We start from the raw sequence: 11081 nt of genomic DNA, 5'->3' as shown, positions 1-11081 counted from the left end.
GTTTATAATAAGGTTTTAGCTGTCTGATGGTCAATAGGGATGTCCCACAGCCTGCAGTGTATGTCGTTCAGGAGAAGGATCCCAACACACTAACAGTGAAGAAGGTGGACTTTGTTGTGTTTATAGCGCAAGTGAAAAATTGCGCTAGTCAAACTAACACAAAATCAAAGAAGCTAGACATCATTGTGAAGGTGGCAAAAATATTTATCGGGTCTCCAGGACTTTACAGCCCAAATGTTACAGGGAATACTGAATGAAGAGGTTCCCCCCTCCCAGGTTCCTGAGCCTGTGTAGGGATCTGAAAATATATTTGAATCTGACTGAAGGACTATAGTTTTTGTTTACTTTTGAATATTATAAGAACTGTATATTTTTTTCACCTTTCCCTTCTCCCTATTATTTTGCGTTCAAGTTTAACCGTTTTCACCCCATCCAATAGGTGGCGGCATGCACCTTTAACGTTGTTTGCGGACCGCCATAATACCATAGAATAAGAACAAGAAGAAGATGGTCGATAGGTTGATAAATTATCTGTTGCACCCCTGCCTTCAACATCTGCGCAGTTTTGTTGTCATGTTGTGAAACGTGTGTTAGCAAAGGGATTTATTCGTGTAGATAAACACCCACATTTCCTCATCAGGGGAAACAGCGTTATGAATGGGAGAAATGGTATCCTGTGGGTTGACTATCCCAGCGCTCGTTCAACTGTGTTTGTTGTTGTTTTTGGCACCATACATCAACTGCAGAACATTGGATAAATGTCTCACGGGCAAGTCATGTCGATTAGAAAGACCTCCCGTAGTCCTAAGTAAGTGACACTTGTTTATCTTGGTTGTATCTAACGTTAGCTCTTCTATTTTTATTTATTCAAATCAAATCACATTTTATTGGTCACATACACATATTTAGCAGATGTTATTGCGGTTGTAGCGAAATGCTTGTGTTCCTAGCTCCAACAGTGCAATAGTATCTAACAATTCACAACAATACACACACATCTAAAAGTTAAACTGTGTAACAGAGATAGCCAAGAAGCTGGCGAGGCAAACGTCATCAGACAGGTAGGCTAGTTAGCAGAAACTGAAGCTTGACCTGTTACTCAGAATCAGATTTGATTTGAGATGTCTCTCGATGAACAACAAGGCATTGTTTATTTCCTTAATTAGAGATGGGGTAAAAACTAGCTAATATAAAATACCGTCGTTATAACTTTTGTTGGTCAATAATCTATCCTTGTGCACATTACATTTCTTACTCCAACTTTACAATGCAGCTAGGTCTCCGATTGTTTACTCATGAGTAGAATGATTCAGGCAGGCTAGGCTCGAGTTGGTCATATGACTGGCAAATGGAAGGAACAAAATGTGACCCAGACACTTTGTTTGCCAACATGTTTCCCACGCGCTACAATGTATCTATCTACTGTTACTATTTAACCAAATTGTAATAGGCCTAATGCTGTTTTCTGTCTTATATCACCTTTTAATTACTTCCACAGCTTCATAATACATTTGAGGATAAAAATACATATATTGCAAGCCTAGAAATGAGTAGTCTGTTCTGTGTTTCAACAAAGGGTATCTCACTGCCTTATCTTCTGTTTGGCGAGTTACAACCCTAGCATGTCTCCATTCATGGCAGTGATAGCAGTCAGTGAAGTTTGCCCCAAGGTTTCCTTTCTGGTTACGGCTTTTAACTTGTGGTTGACTCAGGGTCATTAAACGTTGTATGTAGTCACAGCCTCACATGTTGAAATCTAAATCTGGCCAGAGTAAACACTAATCTCTCCATTCTAAAAGACCCCACAAACATGAGTTTTGTCTCATATAGTTCCAGAAATAGGGTTTAGAGAGGAGGGCTGAGGAGTTATCCAGTGTATTAATAAATGTTAATAACTCATCACCTGTATCACACTCTAAATTGATAGTGTTCTGCCTTTTGTCAGTCTTTGATTGGCCATCCTCATCATCATCATCATCATATTGTATTGTCCCACAGTTCCTGGAGACCTAGGGAACCAGTTGGAGGCCAAGCTGGACAAGCCCAGCGTGGTTCACTACATCTGCTACAAGAAGACTGATGTCTATTTCACATTATGGCTCAACCTGGAACTGCTGGTGCCGGTGGCCATCGACTGCTGGATCGACAACATAAGGTTAGCACTTAGTGCTATGTGAGGTGGAAAAGCGGATGATTGGGGATTGGGAGTATTTGATTAATATGAGCTCGGTAGAAAGCTACTGATAGCATCTCTACTACTGGCAACTTGATATTAATAATAAAATAATACTAGTTTAATACTACTAAGCAGCTGGCTGAGTAGGCATGAGCGATAATTCTGTTTTTTTTTTAAGGTTGAATAGGTTATCTTCTGACCATTGTACAAACTGACCTTTGAATCCCCTTCTTTGTAATCAATATGTTTTCAACAATTAGTCTGTCTCTCAGAGCTTATAGTTTATTTAATAGTGAAGCCATAGTGTACAACCAGTTGGCAAAACATTTGCGAGTTCAAATCTCAAGGACAACTTTAACATTTGAGCTAATTAGAAACTTTAACTACTTACAACTTTTTAGCTACTTTACAACTACTTAGCATGTTAGCTAACCCTTCCCCTAACCTTAACCCTTTTAGCTAACCCTTCCCCTTCCCCTAACTCTGACCTTAACCCTTTAACCTAACTCCTAAACTTAAACCTTAGCAAATTCGAAACATTTTATGTTTTGCAAATTCGTAACATTTCATACGAAATGGTTGATGGACATACACAAATTAATACATACCATACGAAACGTAACATATCATACTAAATGGAGTGTACGGATTTACATACAGAATAAAACAAAGTGCTCTGAGACCAGGTTGTTAAGGAGGACGATTTGAAGGCAGTGAAAAAAATAACTAGGTATTCAATATTTATTGAAAATGACAAGGCGCAATGCTCGTTCACCATGGTAGCCTATGCATGCGTTGTGCCTTTTCCTTTTCAATGATGATCACATTTTTGGATTTCATCTCGACTCACTTTGGTTGAGCACCCTCCTTCTTTCCATTACCAAGATTTATTTACAGACACTGTAGTAAACTATAGTCTAATCATATTTAACTTATTTGGAAAGATAACTGCCACGTGATTCTATACCATGCGTAGGAAACCTACTCTGTCATTGAGACCACACATACGGTGACTTTTTCCACATTTTGTTACATTAATCTTATTCAAAACGGGATTAAATTGTTTTTTCCCCCTCAATCTACACACAATACTCCATAATAACAAAGCAAAAACAGGTTTTTAGAAATTTTAGAAATGGAAATATAACATTTACATAAGTATTCAGACCCTTTACTCAGTACTTTATTGAAGCACCTTTGGCAGCAAATACAGCCTCAAGTCTTCTTGGGTATGATGCTACAAGCTTGTATTTGGGGAGTTTCTCTCATTCCTCTCTGCAGATCCTCTCAAGCTCTGTCAGGTTGGATGGGGAGGGTTGCTGTACAGCTATTTTCAGGTCTCTCCAGAGATGTTTGATCAGGTCTCTGGCTGGGCCACTCAAGGACATTCAGAGACTTGTCCCGAAGCCACTCCTGCATTGTCTTGGCTGTGTGCTTAGGGTCGTTGTCCTGTTGGAAGGTGAACCTTCACCCCAGTCTGAGGTCCTGAGCGCTCTGGAGCAGGTTTTCATCAAGGATCTCTCTGTACTTTGCTCCGTTCATCTTTGCCTCGATCCTGACTAGTCTCCTAGTCCCTGCCTCTGAAAAACATCCCCACAGCATGATGCTGCCACCACCATGCTTCACCGTAGGGATGGTGCCAGGTTTCCTCCAGACGTGACACTTAGTATTCAAGACAAAGAGTTCAATCTTGGTTTCATCAGACCAGAGAATCTTGTTTCTCATGGTCTGAGAGTCCTTTAGGTGCCTTTTGGCAAACGCCAAGTGGGCTGTCACGTGCCTTTTACTGAGGAGTGGCTTCCGTCTGGCCACTCTACCATAAAGGCCTGATTGGTCGAGTGCTGCAGAGATGGTTGTCCTTCTGGAAGGTTCTCCCATCTCCACAGAGGAACTCTAGAGCTCTGTTAGAGTGACCATCGGGTTCTTGGTCACCTCCCTGGCCCTTCTCCCCCGATTGCTGTTTGGCCGGACGGCCAGCTCTAGGAAGAGTCTTGGTGGTTCCAACCTTCTTCCATTTAAGAATGATGGAGGCCACAGTGTTCTTTGGGACCTTCAATGCTGCAGAACATTTTTGGTACCCTTCCCCAGATCTGTGCCTTGACACAATCCTGTCTCGGAGCTCTATGGACAATTCCTTAAACCTCATGGCTTGGTTTTTGCTCTGACATGCACTGTCAACTGTGGGACCTTGATTTGGAAAGGCACACACCTGTCTATATAATGTCCAATCAATTGAATTTACCAGAGGTGGACTCCAATCAAGTTGTAGAAACATCAAGGATGATCAATGGAAACAGGATGCACCTGAGCTCAATTTTGAGTCTCATAGCAAAGGAATACTTATGTAAATACGTTTTTTTTTTCTTTTCTTATAAATTTGCAAAAATATCTAAAAACCTGTTTTCGCTTTGTCATTATGGGGTATTAGATGGCTTAATTTTTTAATTTTTTGATCCATTTTAGAAAAAAGCCATAACGTAACAAAATGTGGAAAAAGTCAAGGGATCTGAATACTTTCCGAAGGCACTGTATACTAGGTGCACTTGATCTCGCACGCCCAACTAGTAGAGGAGAGGTAGGCTACTTAACTTGTGAATTCTGAGAGTGGCTAACGCATACAAAGCAGAGACGTCCGTTTTCAAGTAATCTGTGGGACAACAAAAGTATTTTAATTCCAAAGTTCTGTCTGACCGCCTGCTCCCAACCACAGCATGAAAAATGCTGACTGCACCGCAATGATCTCTGTCGGGACCCGCAGGTGCAGCCCTCGATACTGAAATTAATTCTAACAGGTGTTTCCAGTTGGGTCTCTAACCAAAATAACTACAACATGTCAGTGTGCTGTGGCTTTATTTCAGGAACAACTCATGAATTAAGGGAAGGGAAAGTTTCCAGTTCTATCCCATGTCATCTTCATAATACTTAATATATATACTGTAATGTCATTGTAATTAACTTTTCTAATATTCTGGCATCTGTCTGTCCATCTGTCTGTGTATTAGACTGATTTACAACCGCACAACAAGGCAGACAGAAGCTCCTCCGGGGGTAGATGTTAGGGTGCCTGGCTTTGGACAGACCTTCCCTCTGGAATACCTTGACCCCAGCAAGCGCAGTGTTGGTGAGTGGGCCCATAGTAGCGTGCCTAAAGTAGCTATTCAACGGTCTCTCTAATAGTGGGAGTATCTCGCTTTGCTTGTGTGTGGGTTTGACTAAGCTACTATTGTTTGTTTTGCAGGTATGTATTTCTTCACCATAGTGCAGGCGCTGGTGGAATGGGGATATACAAGAGATGACGATGTTCGAGGGGCTCCGTATGACTGGCGTAAGGCTCCAAGTAAGTAGCCTACACCCCTTACAGTCCATTTCATTCTGTTACAATTGCAGTCTGATGAACCGAGCTTGTTGGCAACAGATCTTTGGATGAATTGCATGTCCTTGTGTTTGGAGCTAGCTATGTGTTATTGCCACCAACCTTTATAGTGTTGTCGGGTAGTTTATGTAGTTTATGTTTAAGATGTATTACTTTGTATCTAGTCATTGGAATTATAATCAACATTTTAATAGAGAAACAGAATGTCAATTTAGACCTTTTTAGATGTATTAAATATTTGCTTTAAAATATTGTTATAGGAATCGCAGTAGTTTAGAATGACCAGCCTCATGCATGTTTTCCCCCTTGCTTTTATATGATTGACAGATGAGAACAAGGCCTACTTCTTGAGTCTGCAACAGATGATTGAAGAGATGGCAGAGAAGGCTGGGGGTCCGGTTGTCCTGATTGCCCACAGCATGGGGAACATGTACACCTTGTATTTCCTGAACCATCAGCCCCAGGCCTGGAAGGATTTCTACATCAAGGCCTTTGTGTCCCTGGGTGCTCCTTGGGCTGGAGTGGCCAAAACCATGAGAGTTGTGGCTTCTGGTAAGAGTCTGAGTATGCCTTTTGGCATGAATTACATAGGAGTCAGAGACACAATAGTGGAGCTGCTGTGGGCTGCATACCAATCATAATGTCTAGCAACCATGTACTTTATATTAACTATTGCATTGGTTTATATTGTGTCTTTCCTTGCAGGTGATAATAACCGTATTCCAGTCATCAGTTCACTAAAAATCCGCTCACAGCAGCGCTCTGCAGTCTCAACTATATGGCTGTTCCCATACGCACATTCCTGGCCCGCTGACCAGATCCTGATCAAAACACCCACCACCAACTATACCGTGAAGGACTACCAGCGCTTCTTCAAGGATATTGACTTCGAAGATGGCTGGGAGATGCGTCAAGACACTGCGCCACTGGTCAGTGCACTGGAGCCCCCCGGGGTGGCCATACATTGTCTGTACGGCAGTGGAGTGCCTACAGCGGAGGGTTTCATCTACACCAACTTTCCTGAAACAGACCCCACCCTGATTCTTGGAGATGGGGATGGGACGGTCAACCTGCTGAGTGCCACCCAGTGCAAGCGTTGGATAGGCCACCAGAATCAGCCTGTCCATATGCTTGAGCTGGAGGGGAATGAGCATGTGGCCATGTTGCTCAACTTTACCACGGTCGCCTACATCAAGACCGTCCTTTTTGGCCCCTGAGCGACCGCAACTAGATCTTATCTTAAGAGACAGTCACAAACTGTGATAGTACAAAGAGATGACCGATAGGCTTGTGGACAGATTATGATCTCAGAGCCTGATGAGGAAATGTTTTACCCTATTTCTGATTTTATTACAAATTATCCCCTCAGCAGACGACTGATGTTTTTTCCCCTTAATGTCTATCCAAATTTGGTGGTTAATTGATCTTATCTGTAATGATATTCTGTTTTCTAAGATCTTTTCCAATCCACTTAACTCAGAGATTACCAGATTGTTTCCTGATGTGCTGAACCAAAACGCGTTGTGATTTTATATACAGATTTTACCATATCATATTTAAAGTTATGTATTTAAACCATTAGAGGCATAGCTACAATAAGCCAGGAATATTTGTACCATGAACGTCAGTGATTTTACTGTACACATTAGCCAAGTGAACACCAGAGAAATAATGATAACTTTAGTATACACATCGGAAGTAGCCTAGAAGTATTTTTTATTCAGACTTTTTCTGCTGTCACAAAGCGTGTTACATTTTGTTTTGTTCTCTAGGTCACCGTATGTATAGTATACCGGTACATATTCTGTATGTATAACATAAGAAAACAAATCACATGTTTACGCCTGTAATTCTGTTCCTGAAACATGTCTGCTATTCTTAACTTTTGCATTGCTTAACATTCTCTTAACATGGTTTGATTTAGAATGTAACTGTTTAATATGTGATCCTCAGAAGTAGCAGTGTGTCCAGTATTGAGCTGTGATTAATGCATATATCCAGGGCCTTTTGTCGAGGCTAGATTGTTTACTGGGACAGCACAGGGAGACGCTGTCCAATCAGCTTGATTGTAACTGTGCCATTGCTCTATGGTTGTGCTTGACCAATATGTTATTGCTGGAACTATCATGATCTGTTTGTGTGCTACCCAGTGACGATTAAGTAAAATGTTGAACATTGCATTAAGCCGGCCTTCTGTGTGAGCTGTTTAAAGAAGGAGTGAAAATTGGAACTGTTTCATCAGCCTCATCATAGGTTCCTCTTCCATAGTCTCTTCTCACAGCCGCTGTGGAGCGTGTGTGCAGCACACCCATTGTCTGGCGAAAGAGACTACCTCTTCCCCTCAGACGTCTTAACACATCTACTTCAGTACTTTTACGGATCAAACAGGATCTACCATATGAACCTGCAACACTTAATCAGGGTTTCTGAACTCTTCATCAGAAAGCCACCTTGATTGATTGCGCCATAAGTCATTGGGTACTATCGTCTGGAGTGTTAGTTCAGGATTATTCTATCCTCTAATCAAAAAGGTTCATTAATTAATTATATCCTTCTAGTTCACAAGTCACGCATTTAGGCCTGTAAAGATCAAACAGATTAAAACTTTAGTTGATAACTACCATTTCATACTAGGTCAAGTTGCTTTTAACTTGGTCAATAATGATTGAAGATAATTTGAAATACTCTTCTCAGGTCTAGGGTCAGTGATGTCTTGTGTCATACAGTACCTGTAGGAGCAATGCTTGCATACCAGAGGTGGCTGGTGGGAGGAGCTATCAAAGGACAGCTCATTGTAATGGCTGGAATGGAATAAATGGAACATACATTATGTGGTTTCCATATGTTTAATACCGTTTCATTTATTCTATTCCAGCCATTAAAATGAGCCTGGCCTCCTATAGCTCCTCCCACTAGCCGCCTCTGTTGCATACATAAATAAATGTTTTATCAAAACAAACCTCACGCATGAAGATGTTGCCATCTTTTAAGGAAGTTGTTTGACTTCAGGAGTTACAACTCAAATCAAATCACATCTTATTTGCCACATGCGCCGAATACAACAGGTGTAGACATTACAGTGAAATGCTTACTTATAAGCCCTTAACCAACAATGCAAAGTAAAACAAATAAAAAAACGTGTTAAGCAAAAATAATAAAAGCAAATAACTAAAGAGCAGCAGCAAATTGTCCGGGTAGCCATGATTAGCTGTTCAGGAGTCTTATGGCTTGGGGGTAGAAGCTGTTGAGAAGCCTTTTTGACCTAGACTTGGCGCTCTGGTACTGCTTGCCGTGCGGTAGCAGAGAGAACAGTCTATGACTAGGGTGGCTGGAGTCTTTGACAATTTTGAGGGCCTTCCTCTGACACCGCCTGGTATAGAGGTCCTGGATGGCAGGAAGCTTGGCCCCAGTGATGTACTGGGCCGTACGCACTACCCTCTGTAGTGCCTTGCGGTCGGAGGCCGAACAGTTGCCATACCAGGCGGTGACGCAACCAGTCAGGATGCTCTCGACGGTGCAGCTGTAGAACTTTTTGAGGATCTGAGGACCCATGCCAAATGTTTTCAGTCTCCTGAGGGGGAACTGAAAACATTTGGCAACTCACTTCTTTTACAAAAATATAGATACAGTGGGGGAAAAAAGTATGTAGTCAGCCACCAATTGTGCAAGTTCTCCCACTTATAAAGATGAGAGAGGCCTGTAATTTTCATCATAGCTACACGTCAACTATGACAGACAAATTGAGATTTTTTTTCCCAGAAAATCACATTGTAGGATTTTTAATGAATTTATTTGCAAATTATGGTGGAAAATAAGCATTTGGTCACCTACAAACAAGCAAGATTTCTGGCTCTCACAGACCTGTAACTTCTTCTTTAAGAGGCTCCTCTGTCCTCCACTCGTTACCTGTATTAATGGCACCTGTTTGAACTTGTTATCAGTATAAAAGACACCTGTCCACAACCTCAAACAGTCACCCTCCAAACTCCACTATGGCCAAGACCAAAGAGCTGTCAAAGGACACCAGAAACAAAATTGTAGACCTGCACCAGGCTGGGAAGACTGAATCTGCAATAGGTAAGCAGCTTGGTTTGAAGAAATCAACTGTGGGAGCAATTATTAGGAAATGGAAGACATACAAGACCACTGATAATCTCCCTCGATCTGGGGCTCCACGCAAGATCTCACCCCGTGGGGTCAAAATGATCACAGAACCACAAAAAATCCCAGAACCACACGGGGGGACCTAGTGAATGACCTGCAGAGAGCTGGGACCAAAGTAACAAAGCCTACCATCAGTAACACACTACGCCGCCAGGGACTCAAATCCTGCAGTGCCAGACGTGTCCCCCTGCTTAAGCCAGTACATGTCCAGGCCCGTCTGAAGTTTGCTAGAGTGCATTTGGATGATCCAGAAGAGGATTGGGAGAATGTCATATGGTCAGATGAAACCAAAATATAACTTTTTGGTAAAAACTCAACTCGTCATGTTTGGAGGACAAAGAATGCTGAGTTGCATCCAAAGAACACCCTACCTACTGTGAAGCATGAGGGTGGAAACATCATGCTTTGGGGCTGTTTTTCTGCAAAGGGACCAGGATGACTGATCCGTGTAAAGGAAATAATGAAAGGGGCCATGTATCGTGAGATTTTGAGTGAAAACCTCCTTCCATCAGCAAGGGCATTGAAGATGAAACGTGGCTGGGTCTTTCAGCATGACAATGATCCCAAACACACCGCCCGGGCAACGAAGGAGTGGCTTCGTAAGAAGCATTTCAAGGTCCTGGAGTGGCCTAGCCAGTCTCCAGATCTCAACCCCATAGAAAATCTGTGGAGGGAGTTGAAAGTCCGTGTTGCCCAGCGAGAGCCCCAAAACATCACTGCTCTAGAGGAGATCTGCATGGAGGAATGGGCCAAAATACCAGCAACAGTGTGTGAAAACCTTGTGAAGACTTACAGAAAACGTTTGACCTGTGTCATTGCCAACAAAGGGTATATAACAAAGTATTGAGAAACTTTTGTTATTGACCAAATACTTATTTTCCACCATAATTTGCAAATAAAATCATAAAAAAATCCTCCAATGTGATTTTCTGGAAAAAAAATTCTCATTTTGTCTGTCATAGTTGACGTGTACCTATGATGAAAATTACAGGCCTCTCTCTCTTGGTGGCTGACTAAATACTTTTTTTCCCCACTGTACCTGCAACTCCTGCAGACACTCTTTGCGAATGTGTTCCGTGCAGTCACCAACACACCAGGCCAGACTTACATGGAAGGAAGGATTCTAGAAGAAAAGTTTAAGTTCAGTGTTCACTCTTCATCTCATACAATAGTGTAAACTGTTTATTATCCATTCTTTGCTAAACAGTAGTGCTGTCACGATGCCAGAATTTTTACTTCGATACCGATACCAGGTTTAATATCACGATACTCAATACCATCACAATACTCAATACCAACGATACCACAGCAAAAAACAAAGGCATATTAGCCAAAGTCACAGAATGACATTTGATCCAGACAAATAAA

At 41.8% G+C, this 11081-nt stretch overlaps 1 protein-coding gene across 1 annotated transcript; it reads left to right on the top strand.

Annotated features, from left to right (window-relative positions):
* Positions 1–485: 485 nt before the first annotated feature.
* On the top strand, positions 486–7733 carry LOC121576733 (phospholipase A2 group XV). The gene is made up of 6 exons (XM_041890129.2): positions 486–808; positions 1999–2155; positions 5179–5297; positions 5415–5513; positions 5877–6101; positions 6255–7733. The coding sequence occupies exons 1-6, from the start codon at positions 658–660 to the stop codon at positions 6764–6766; spliced, it is 1263 nt and encodes a 420-aa protein (XP_041746063.1). The 5' UTR covers positions 486–657; the 3' UTR covers positions 6767–7733.
* Positions 7734–11081: the final 3348 nt, after the last annotated feature.

This window comes from Coregonus clupeaformis, chromosome 29, assembly GCF_020615455.1.
Source record: "Coregonus clupeaformis isolate EN_2021a chromosome 29, ASM2061545v1, whole genome shotgun sequence".
Lineage (NCBI taxonomy): Eukaryota > Metazoa > Chordata > Actinopteri > Salmoniformes > Salmonidae > Coregonus > Coregonus clupeaformis.
This window is presented reverse-complemented; position numbering and strand designations above follow the sequence as displayed.

Coding starts and splice junctions, on each gene's coding strand:
- LOC121576733 (XM_041890129.2), top strand. CDS start 658: ATGGGAGAAATGGTATCCTGTGGGTTGACTATCCCAGCGCTCGTTCAA. Junction 2,156..5,178: donor TGCTGGATCGACAACATAAG/GTTAGCACTTAG, acceptor TCTGTGTATTAG/ACTGATTTACAACCGCACAA. Junction 6,102..6,254: donor CATGAGAGTTGTGGCTTCTG/GTAAGAGTCTGA, acceptor CTTTCCTTGCAG/GTGATAATAACCGTATTCCA.